The sequence below is a fragment of the Cydia pomonella genome, chromosome 28, assembly GCF_033807575.1.
Source record: "Cydia pomonella isolate Wapato2018A chromosome 28, ilCydPomo1, whole genome shotgun sequence".
Classification (NCBI taxonomy): Eukaryota; Metazoa; Arthropoda; class Insecta; order Lepidoptera; family Tortricidae; genus Cydia; species Cydia pomonella.
In genome coordinates this window covers 3,855,250-3,867,736 of record NC_084730.1, presented here as the reverse complement: position 1 = coordinate 3,867,736, position 12,487 = coordinate 3,855,250, and the positions used below count along the sequence as shown (strand labels likewise).

Here is a 12,487-nt window from a genome sequence, read left to right as displayed (position 1 = left end):
ATAGTACATTACGATACAAGTGCGAAAAATAGGAAATTCGAAACGAGTGGCGATAAATTAAAACACGACCGAAGGGAGTGTTTTAAATCGACACGAGTTGCGAATTACCTATTCGCACATGTATCGTACAACGTTTTACAGTACATATGGCCCTTTAAATGTTCGACACAGTAACGTAATATGCTACTTCTCGCACTAGTGCTATAAAGTAGCCCCATATGTACTGTAAAATATATATTATTGTTAGTACCTCGACAGGGACGGGTGCCGGCGCCGCGACCTGCGGCCTCAGCGCCGCCTTGTGCCGCTGCAGCTTGCTGCGCGAGAACAGGCCCCGCCAGCCTGACGGAGACCGCTTTAGGCCTCGCTTCGCTCCTGTACAGAAAAACACTTCTAATAAAATAAAAAAATAATACTTTTTGGTACATGATTTTATCGCTGACTGTACTTTTCTTACGACAAGCAACTAATACTCATCGAGACAATTCTAAAACCCCGAATTTCTCCTCACAGAGTTCCTATGTCCACCTCCTGCCTCCATCATCAGATCAGCTCGATGGTACCATAATATAACATTGTCACCCGACTTACATATGTATGCAAACATTCAGCTTAATCGGAAATCCGGAAGTGGGTCGAATTTAGCTTCAAAGATTTGACCCACACTAACTAACAAACTTACATACTAACAGGGCAAGTTAAATAAAAGCTTCTAGAAAAAACAAGTCACTTGGGTTTATTCGCTCCAGTTTCAACGCTTTGAAATATCAAATTTATTTATTTTAAACTATTTATTTGATAGAAGATACAAATACAAGCGTAACAGAGTGGTTAGAAATAAGTCAACGAAAAAAAATTTTGACCGTTATATTTAGTAAGTTTGATATCATAGAAAATAAACGAACCTGATAGCGGAAGATCCAGTACGGTGTGGTACTGTGGAAGGTTGTCTGGCCCAGACCCGACCTGTAAAAATACTACGTTTTAATAAAATTACAAAGACCGAAGAGCTGGCGGCTTCCTCGCACAACGTATCAGTATTGCGATACAACGAGGAAATGCCGCCAGCATCCTTGGTACAATGCCTCAAGGGCCTATTTTAGATATAAGCTAGTTATAGTAATCATCTGTATATATCCATTATGTATATTGTTATTGTCAATAAATATATTATAAATTACAAATATTAACATGATTAAACCTATGAGGGTTTAACACATTCACTGCTGGGAACCCACCTGGTGGGCGCTCGTGAACTTTGTTCAGATGCCGGACAACCCGCTGGGCGGGTTGTTTTGTACGCAGCTATAGACCACCGGTTTCTGGGGTAGAGCGCCGTTTTTTGTCTGGCAGTGAATGTGTTAACAACTGGAGTCGCCTTTTAGAGCTTACCCCTCTGCCGAAAACCTCGGCCAATGGTCATATGTATTGTGTGGACTGATGTTCATCTGACAACTATTAGTATTACGTACAAATAACCATACATTTGACGTGCCCCTCCGCCGAAAAAAATTGGCAGACTGTTCTGTACAGAAAATTACAGACAAGGTGTCTCTAGTTGTTAAATCCTCCAAGTATTAAACAGACATCACATTATGAAGCATATTATTATAAAAAGATTTTTCAGTCGTTATTTTAAAAATAATCGTGTAGCTGGAAACATTTGCTTCCATTCTCCGTTCGCTTTGTTTTGCATCGCTTTTGTAATGACAGAGTGTGGCAGTGTCATAATACATATCAATTTTCTATGAAAATATGACGTTTATAATGACAAGTATACTTTGTTCTAGTCAACTAGGTGTAAAGTTAGCTTAGGTAGGGGGGCCAAACTGATCCTTTTGGGACATTCTCGGTTCCATTAGTCTCAGCATTGCTAGGAGTAATTATTAGGGTTGGCACAACATGACGTCTCTTTGCATGCACAACCACAGATAAGATAATGACTTGAATTTAGACAACCCTAAATAACTGAATGGGATAGTGGCATACATTAGAAAGGGATAGCATGATTCGTCCCTGAATCGCCGTTAAAGTTCAGTTTTGTAGGAAGTTTGTTATCTGTACGGTAATAGTATTAGTATCTGTGGCCTAGGCGGATTGTTAGGGCGTCCCCGGGCGGTACCTCGATGTACTTGGGCCGCAGGTGCGAGGCGGGGCGCAGCGGCGGCGCGGCGCGGGCGGCGGCCGCGATGGCGCCGGACGGCGGCGGCAGGCGCGGGCTCTGCACCGTGGACGTGCATTTCTCGCGGCGCCGGGCTTCTTCCAGGCTGGAAAACAATACGGTATTATTATAACAATTCAATTACAATAGTATTTTTCCTACTCCTCTACTGTTACCTGTCATTTATGCATTCATTAACACGAATATAAGAGCATACATAAAAGGTTTCAAGAAAAGTCTATATTGTCTATTCCTCATAAAAGCTCTTGTTCTTTTAATCGCTATAACGTTACTGCGATTAATGGCTACCAACCTAACAAAACCAAAACGAATACAGTTTTAAACTAAGTGCATTGCTACCAACTTACAAAATATTCATTTGGTTGCATAGTAAAAATAATTACTTCATAAGTCAGAAACACGCATGTGACACCCGTAATATAGCAACACCCATAGACTACGAAGACCGCTTAACGTCGCTTGTTAGTCTCCGTAGGCTACGGTGGCCAAAATTGAGAAAAAACTGTCCGAAAATTTAATTTAGGAAGTAGCAAGTACCAGGGCCTCATGAGTTACGAGATGTCGCCGACCGGCCGGCCGCGGCCCGGGGCGGGCCGGGCGCGTAACAAGGTATGCTCGGACGTCTTGACTATATACTTTTGCTTTGTTTACCTAAATTAAGATTTGTTTTTGTTGACTCGTAGGAAAAATATTGTATGCAACGTTGTATAAGTAGGTCAAAAAATGCTCGTGGCGTATTCCTTTACAATGTTCGCCTACGCCTTCGGCTCCGGATCACATTGTAACTCACGCCACTCGCCTTTTTTGACCCTTCTTATACAACTGTTGCATAATAGTATTTTATGCAACAGTTGTATAAGAAGGGTCAAAAAAGGCGAGTGGCGTGAGTTACAAACAAAATAAAAATTGTAAAGGAATACGCCACGAGAATTTTTTGACCTACTTATACAACGTTGCATACAATACTTTTCCTACGAGTCAACAAAAATAAATCTTAATTTAGGTAAACAAAGCAAAAGTATATAAATTAAATATCATTTATTTTCAGGCAACTATGGCCCATATATACATACCTTACAGACTAACATACATACAATAATAAAAATCTTAAAATATAAATATCATTTTGACGACGCAGTTATAGTTAAGTTATAGTTATATAGCCAAGACACGCGAGCATACCTTGTTACGCGCCCAGCCCGCCCCGGGCCGCGGCCGGCCGGTCAGCGACACCTTCTCGTAACTCATGAGGCCCTGGTACTTGCTACTTGCTAAATTCAATTTTTGGACAGTTTTTTCTCGATTTTGGCTACCGTAGTCTACGGAGACTAACAAGCAACGCTAAGCGGTCTTCGTAGTCTATGGGTGTTGCTATATTACGGGTGTCACATGCGTGTTTCTGACTTATGAAGTGATTGTTTTTACTATGCAACCACATGAATATTTTGTAGGTTGGCAGCAATGCACTTAGTTTAAAACTGTATTCGTTTCGATTTTGTTAGGTTGGTAGCCATTCATCGGAGTAACGTTATAGCGATTAAAAGCACAAGTGCTGTTATGAGGAATAGACAATATAGACTTTTCTTGAAACCTTTTATGTATGTTCTTATATTCGTGTTAATTAATGCATAAATGACAGATAAGATAACAGTAGAGGAGTAGGAAAACTCTTAAAACCTTCGAGCAACACCGGGAAGGAGACGGCATTCATACTATTTCCCTTCTGCCGAAGCATGGGTACAACTGTACCTATGGCGGTGCATGTTGTGACGCGTCCGTACACAAAAAGAGATCGAGTTGTGCAAGATTTGTCTTTGACGTGTGTCATTTTCTATGTATTTGTGTCGTCATTACAGATTGGATTTCGTATGCAGTGAGTGAGAAGTGCGACTGTGTGCACGTTTCCCCCCGCAAAAATGGCAGAATGATTTGTTCGGTAAGATATCGCTTAGGCTCCTCCCTTCCGACGTGTCGGAAGCCGATGTTGCTCGATGCTTAAAACCCATTAAGCTATTGGGACCGTGCGAAGTGCATGGTAGAGGTAAGTAAAGCGATCCCAGCGCCTAAGGTGGTAAAAATTAGAACTAACTGCCGATAGCTCCTTTAACATTTCGTACAAGTTATATGGCTCGAAATGAAACTTTAATTTACAATTTCTCCTGAAATATTCATTTAAATTGTATAGTGTAAGGGATCATTGTAATCTGTATGAAATGCTTAATATAACTAACGTATTTAATTTGATATTTGTTAATACTGTATCCGTGAAAATAGCTTTGCAAATGCCACATACTATGTGATCTGTTCTAGAAGTTAAAAATGGGTATAGTAAGTTATCCTTAAAAGATAGACATTTAAGGAAAGAAAAAGGGTAGTTGTCTGCTCTGCACGTCAGATCGCCTCTCGGCAAAATAAATCAAATAATTTAATTAGAATGCCGCAGAAGGCGCTCGAAAGCTCTATTCGTGAGCTCCAACAAATACTCACCACGGTCACAAATCGTTTAAGTGCACTAGAGACGAAAATAAGTGAGCAAAGTGAGATAATCATCAAGCAAACAGAAGCAATAAATAGCCAGAAATCGAGTTCTGAGGGTATCTCGGCAACAAACCGTAAGTCCATCACCGCCTATATTACGCCACCAGCCCCGGCAGCGCTGCAGCGTCAGCGCCCAGTGCGTCAAACACGCCTAAAAGCCGCCGCGACTGCTACATCAAGCAATAGCGCCGCAAAAAAATCAAGCGCAATAGCTGCGGGCGGATTACGTACACCACACGTCGCGACGACTCCCGAGGTAAACCGCCCGGCAAGTATGAATCCAGACCCAAGTATGAAGCCGGACCTAAGTATGAATCCGGACCCAAGTATGAATCCGGCCCCAAGTAGGAATCCGGGCCCAAGTATGAATCCAGACCCAAGAATGAATTCGGACCCGAACACCTCCAACTCGCAGTCAATATATTCAAAAGCAAAACTAAATGACAGTACGACAGAACACACTAATTCCACCGACAATGACTATCGCACCGTGTCATACAAAAGAGGCCGTATGCAACCAAAAACAACACGAGTTGCAATCACCGGAACAGGCCCAGCAGATACGGACTTACTTACTATAGAGCGCGAAAAAAAAATTCACGCCTGCTTTTTTAAAAGCGACACAACCCCGGAGGCCGTCAGGTCTTATATAGCTAAAAAGACTGGATATACGAACTGCACGGCCGAAAAATTACGCCTAAAGCATGAGCACTATGCGTCGTTTGCAATCACTGTCCCGTGCAGTAAGTATGAAGAAATGATGTCTCCAAATATCTGGCCATCTGGAACGGAGGTGAGCGAGTGGTTTCGAGGCGGCGCCGGGCGCGCTCCCCCCCGACCCCGACACCGCCGCATCGCGCACGTCGATCGACCAGCCGCCGGCGCAGAGAACAACTGACACCGACACAGGCACCGCGAACTACGGTTCTCACGGTCTGCCACCAACATATTAGAGGATTATATGGAAAAACGAAGCAACTAGAAATGTTACTAAGTAACGACCTGACGTGTGACATTTTAATTCTAACCGAACATTTTTTGCGTAGCCATGAAATTCATGCCGTGACATTAACTAATTTCGATTTACTATCACATTACTGTAGACCAAACATAGAACGGGGTGGAAGCTGCATTTATGCTAAATCAGATATAAAGGCTTTGACCCGATCGGACTATTGTGAGTTGTCTCGCGAGCAGGTTTTTGATGTTTGCGCAATACATATAATACCTGAGGATCTTTTAATTGTGGGAATTTACCACTCCAACCTAACAAATCATTCCGAATATCTCGGGTTATTCGATGGCCTGCTGGCCAAAATAAATGAAGACAAACTCCAAGCAATCATAATGGGCGATATTAATATCGACTTGCTTAAGAATACTGCCATCAAAAAACAACTATGTGATATTTTATCAGCTCATAATTTTGGTCAGTATGTTAACGAAGTCACCCGGAAAGACGGTGATAGCGCGACGTTGCTAGACCACGCATATTCAAACATCCGTGACGACCGTGTGTCCGCAACATGCGTTGTCACTAACCTGAGTGACGTGTAAAAAATATTTAAAATGCAAAAATATTAAACAATGAACCTTCTTAGTTATTATTAGAGACAAAGTATTTTTAGATGTCAAAAATTAAAAATGTTCTGTTGATACGCGATACATACCTGAGTAATTTTGTAGGCGGGTTGAGTGGCAAACTCTTCGGACGTCGGCATGAATCGTGACCTCTCAACTCGACTTGTTCCAGCTGCTCCTAGACAAATACAAATATATTATTATAGTTCAACAAAAAACTGATAAGTAATAATACATTACTATAGAGGACGGGAAACGCAGGGTTGCAGGCCAAGTAGATATAGACGGCCGAGCGTAGCGAGGTCGGAAGGGATATGCGACCAACAACCCCGTTTCTCGCCGAGATTTGTATAGTGCTTTTCTCAAACTTGCATTTAAATAATTTTAAAAAAATAGGATGATGATGATGATGATTGTTTCATGAACTAATGTGATAGGTTATTCAGTGCGTGGGGTATTGAAGGGGAACAAAAATGTAATTATTTTGGCGCTACGACGCACGCCATTACGCTTTTTTTATTTTGTTTTACTTATCAGTTTTTTTTTTATATTATTTATTACTTTAGGATTATTAAAAAAAATAGAATAGGGGAACGAATATTTAATTATTTTTACGCTACGAAGGACGGTTTAGGAGATACAGCCCTATAAAGATTTCTTAATGCCTGAAAAAAAAACTTTATGGGGCTGTATCTCCTAAACCGTGCGTCGTAGCGCAAAAATAATGTAATTTTTGTTCCCCTTTGAAACTCCGAAATAATATTTAACACAAAAAAGACAAAAATTAATAAAAAAAACAATGGCAGAATTATGCTTATAGGTTTTTTATGGTTGAATGCCAAGACGTGCAATAATTTGACGTTTAAAAAGGCCTAGGTGGGTAAGGCTGTATGAAATTCCTTTACATATCATCTTCACTCATCGCAACTGATATGTAGTATTTCCGGACCTAATTTGAAGTAAGTCATGTCAACATTTCATTACAAGTTTGACAAAATTAACTTACCGAATTCAGCGATTCCGGTCCGGAATCCCAATCTTGCTCCTCAGCGAAAAGTTCCTCCGCGTAACAGATCAGGAATTCCGTAACCACCGCCTATAATGAAAAAAAGCATATATTTAAATTGACTTCATAACGAAGGCCCTCGATTAGTATTTTTTTATATGTTCTTTAATCAGTACAATACGGTACATTGAACTAACTATGGCTTTTCTATCCTAACTATCAATATCCGTAATCTTTTTTACCATGTTCCTCGAAATCACTAACAATATTTGGCCTAACACATCACGCCCTAACTGGTTTGACCTAATGTGTATTGTTCTAATAATCAATTGTCATAAACATATATTTCAAAATGCTCTTTGCTCTAAAACTTTTAGGAGCCATACTCGGAATTTTAAACTGGGAATTTGAAAGTTGTCAAAAATAGGTTAGGTTAGAATTGCGATCCTCGCCAAATCGTTAGGTTAGGTTAGAACTGTAACCCTCGCAAAAACGAATTGCTGCCACAAAAGTGGGTTAGGTTGGGTTAAAACTGCGACCCTCGCAAAAAAGAAAAATTATGCTTGATAACAATAGGATAAGTAATCAATATGGCAAGTGCCATTAGGCTAAAAAAAAGGCCATTCGGTGATAGGGAAATCAAAATTAGGGCATACGAGTGTTAGGTTAAGCAAACATAAGCTATGTAAAATTAGGTAACATGATGGTTAGGATATATAATTTTTAGGCCTAACAATATTTAAACTAAAAAAGAATTATGCTACATAACATCAGGTTAAATACTCATTATGGAAAGTGCCATTAGGAAAAAATATATTAGGACAAAAAAGTCGGCCATTCGATAAATATAGATATAGAATAGGGAAACCAAAATTAGAGTTCGAATGTTAGGACCACTGATTATTATGACACACAATATTAGGGAATGCAAAGATAGGAGAAAAAACTTTAGGGATGGCCATGTTGCGCGCCGTCATGCCCGTCACGTCGCCCAGCAGCGACACGCGCCGGAGGTGACGCAGTAAGTATGCTACCCACCTGCACCGACACGTGTTGCAAGGCGTGCTGCGGGCGGGGCGAGCGGAGCAGGTTGGGCGCCCACACGATGGCCATGTTGCGCGCCGTCATGCCCGTCACGTCGCCCAGCAGCGACACGCGCCGGAGGTGACGCAGTAAGTATGCTACCCACCTGCACCGACACGTGTTGCAAGGCGTGCTGCGGGCGGGGCGAGCGGAGCAGGTTGGGCGCCCACACGATGGCCATGTTGCGCGCCGTCATGCCCGTCACGTCGCCCAGCAGCGACACGCGCCGGAGGTGACGCAGTAAGTATGCTACCCACCTGCACCGACACGTGTTGCAAGGCGTGCTGCGGGCGGGGCGAGCGGAGCAGGTTGGGCGCCCACACGATGGCCATGTTGCGCGCCGTCATGCCCGTCACGTCGCCCAGCAGCGACACGCGCCGGAGGTGACGCAGTAAGTATGCTACCCACCTGCACCGACACGTGTTGCAAGGCGTGCTGCGGGCGGGGCGAGCGGAGCAGGTTGGGCGCCCACACGATGGCCATGTTGCGCGCCGTCATGCCCGTCACGTCGCCCAGCAGCGACACGCGCCGGAGGTGACGCAGTAAGTATGCTACCCACCTGCACCGACACGTGTTGCAAGGCGTGCTGCGGGCGGGGCGAGCGGAGCAGGTTGGGCGCCCACACGATGGCCATGTTGCGCGCCGTCATGCCCGTCACGTCGCCCAGCAGCGACACGCGCCGGAGGTGACGCAGTAAGTATGCTACCCACCTGCACCGACACGTGTTGCAAGGCGTGCTGCGGGCGGGGCGAGCGGAGCAGGTTGGGCGCCCACACGATGGCCATGTTGCGCGCCGTCATGCCCGTCACGTCGCCCAGCAGCGACACGCGCCGGAGGTGACGCAGTAAGTATGCTACCCACCTGCACCGACACGTGTTGCAAGGCGTGCTGCGGGCGGGGCGAGCGGAGCAGGTTGGGCGCCCACACGATGGCCATGTTGCGCGCCGTCATGCCCGTCACGTCGCCCAGCAGCGACACGCGCCGGAGGTGACGCAGTAAGTATGCTACCCACCTGCACCGACACGTGTTGCAAGGCGTGCTGCGGGCGGGGCGAGCGGAGCAGGTTGGGCGCCCACACGATGGCCATGTTGCGCGCCGTCATGCCCGTCACGTCGCCCAGCAGCGACACGCGCCGGAGGTGACGCAGTAAGTATGCTACCCACCTGCACCGACACGTGTTGCAAGGCGTGCTGCGGGCGGGGCGAGCGGAGCAGGTTGGGCGCCCACACGATGGCCATGTTGCGCGCCGTCATGCCCGTCACGTCGCCCAGCAGCGACACGCGCCGGAGGTGACGCAGTAAGTATGCTACCCACCTGCACCGACACGTGTTGCAAGGCGTGCTGCGGGCGGGGCGAGCGGAGCAGGTTGGGCGCCCACACGATGGCCATGTTGCGCGCCGTCATGCCCGTCACGTCGCCCAGCAGCGACACGCGCCGGAGGTGACGCAGTAAGTATGCTACCCACCTGCACCGACACGTGTTGCAAGGCGTGCTGCGGGCGGGGCGAGCGGAGCAGGTTGGGCGCCCACACGATGGCCATGTTGCGCGCCGTCATGCCCGTCACGTCGCCCAGCAGCGACACGCGCCGGAGGTGACGCAGTAAGTATGCTACCCACCTGCACCGACACGTGTTGCAAGGCGTGCTGCGGGCGGGGCGAGCGGAGCAGGTTGGGCGCCCACACGATGGCCATGTTGCGCGCCGTCATGCCCGTCACGTCGCCCAGCAGCGACACGCGCCGGAGGTGACGCATTAAGTATGCTAGTGTTCTGGAAAATGATGAAACAGACGTTTTAACTAATTCTCGTAAAGAAATAATTAGCCAACTCGACCTTTTTTGTAGTTGTTGAAAAAGATAATAATTTAAGATCTCATCTTCGATTGCACTTTGCTTCGCTGTAAGGGTGTTATTGCATGTTGGGAACTTCTGATTTACTGACCGATAGTGTGGTGGTGGTAATTTGACCACGACGTCTCTGACCGCCTTGAGCCGCTTGGATTCCTCTGTCTGGACGGCCGACACGAAACTTTCATATAGCTGGTACGTGCAGAGCGGGTTCGGCAGCTCTCTGGAAATTATAATGTTACTTTTAATATATTAATGACGACCGGTCTGGCCTAGTGGGTAGTGACCCTGCCTACGAAGCTGATGGTCCCGGAGTCAAATCCTGGTAAGAGCATATATTTGTGTGATGAACACGGATATTTGTTTCTGAGGCGAGGGTGTTTTCTATGTATTTAAGTATTTATAATTATATATTATATACATCGTTGTCTAGGTACCTACAACACAAGCCTTATTGAGCTTACTGTGGGACTTAGTCAATTTATGTAATAATGTCCTATAATATTTATTATTATTATTAATACTATTTGATATATGTAGAGTTGTCAAACCTTAGCTATACTTTATGAGATGAATATCTATGTCATATTAAGTAGGTAACAATTTTGGGAACAAACCAAATTATTTTTTTCTACTCGTCGACTGTGGTTGAATTAAGATTACGTATACCAAACTATAATTGCGTACTTTTCATGTGTGAGTTCCCAGCTCAGCTATAATATTCATTTCGATACGGTGTAGTCAACTATAAAAAAATAATCGATCAATAGGAAAGACTAAACGGGCCCGGGGCGGGACTAAATAGTCGCGTTTATGTGCTACATTTCTGTCTACTGAGATACTTACCAATTTTCATTAATTATTTAGGTTTTATAGTAAAAGAATATTATTTTAGATGACTCAATCAAGTTTCAATCTCGTACCTTAATAAACTTAAACACGGTATTCGACTGAAAAGCTGTATATTATATCATGATTATATGAAATATAAAATGCTAATATAAATATTTTTGATTTGTGTTTTCACTACTATATATAGACTCCGCTTCTGGAGGGCTCAGTCATTTATTCCTTAGTATATGACATTTATCTCAGTTACAAATTGAGCAACTTTTATTTTGAGGCCAACCAACCCCAAAATCAAAAAGAAAATTGTCTCTTATATAAATTTTGGCTAATCAATATGGATCTATACACCACTAAGTCCGCCATTTTCTTTATTTGTGCAATAAAAGTTAACCCCCTTATTCATAAACATCTAATAAAGTTAAGAAGCCGCTAATAATCATTTGTCCCTTTCCGACTTATTGATATGACAGAAAGGGTCTAACGATTATCATCGGCTTGTTAAATTTAGTAGGCGTTTATGAATAACGCCAATAATAAATAAAAATACACGACACAAGAAGAGCTAAGATGGTTTACGCCTCACCTAAAGTACATCTTAAGCAAGGATGCTGTGGCGTGCGGGTCCTGTGGCAATTCAGGAGCTTCGCCGCTGTCAAAGGCAGCACGCAGTCGCTGTGTGAGCCCGGAGCCTCCGGACAGACGATAGATTCCATCCACGGCTCCTCGGGCTTCTATAGCCCTGGCGCATTCCACTAGCACTAAGGGCACTGTGAACAAAGTTAGAATGGATTAGAGCTACAACCCTATAAGTCGTGTTTTTGTTTTTATTAATATTATTTTAATGATGTGCGAAATAATTGTAATTTAATCACCTACTGTAGCCCTCTTATATTGCTGTGCCCTTACAGGGTGTCACATGTATACCTATATGTTCCATTCTATCCATGCTTGTGATGTGATATGCAATAAACTGTTCTATTCTATTCTATTTTATTCTTTATTGAATTCCGTTAACTTCGGGACATGGGTAGGGTTGGTTAGGTTAGGTAACTAAATGGCAATGGTAATTTAATTTTTTTTTTACAAAAAGTTATTAAATGTTGCATATAGCGTTGTTGTAACAAGGGCATTACATTGAACTCAAACAAACAATTGAAAACTATGACATATCAATGTTATTTCTAACATCGATCGTCCGAGATAGTACTGACGTATAGCAGCAAATGTATTAACTCGTACTAAACACTAATCAATATGTAAACAGGCCCTAAGGTAAGTGTACACGCTTGTAGTGGCCTTATAAGATAAAAATAAACTAATTATCTCCGAAATGGAGTTCGGTTTAAAGAATCTTTATTGTTGTCTAAGAAATTACAGAAATTTCACTTAAAGACAACTTATAAA

General features: G+C 43.7%; 1 protein-coding gene across 1 annotated transcript in view; it reads right to left on the bottom strand.

Moving 5' to 3' along the window:
- Positions 1-12,487, bottom strand: part of LOC133532943 (GTPase-activating protein CdGAPr) — a 59,260-nt gene that overhangs the window by 22,278 nt on the left and 24,495 nt on the right. The window contains exons 12-19 of the mRNA XM_061871822.1: positions 11,667-11,850; positions 10,329-10,457; positions 10,007-10,157; positions 7,308-7,397; positions 6,391-6,479; positions 2,123-2,267; positions 906-966; positions 251-375 (exon numbers count right to left, since the gene is read on the bottom strand). Coding sequence (XP_061727806.1) covers positions 251-375; positions 906-966; positions 2,123-2,267; positions 6,391-6,479; positions 7,308-7,397; positions 10,007-10,157; positions 10,329-10,457; positions 11,667-11,850 — 974 coding nt within the window. The remainder of the gene's footprint in view (positions 1-250; positions 376-905; positions 967-2,122; positions 2,268-6,390; positions 6,480-7,307; positions 7,398-10,006; positions 10,158-10,328; positions 10,458-11,666; positions 11,851-12,487) is intronic.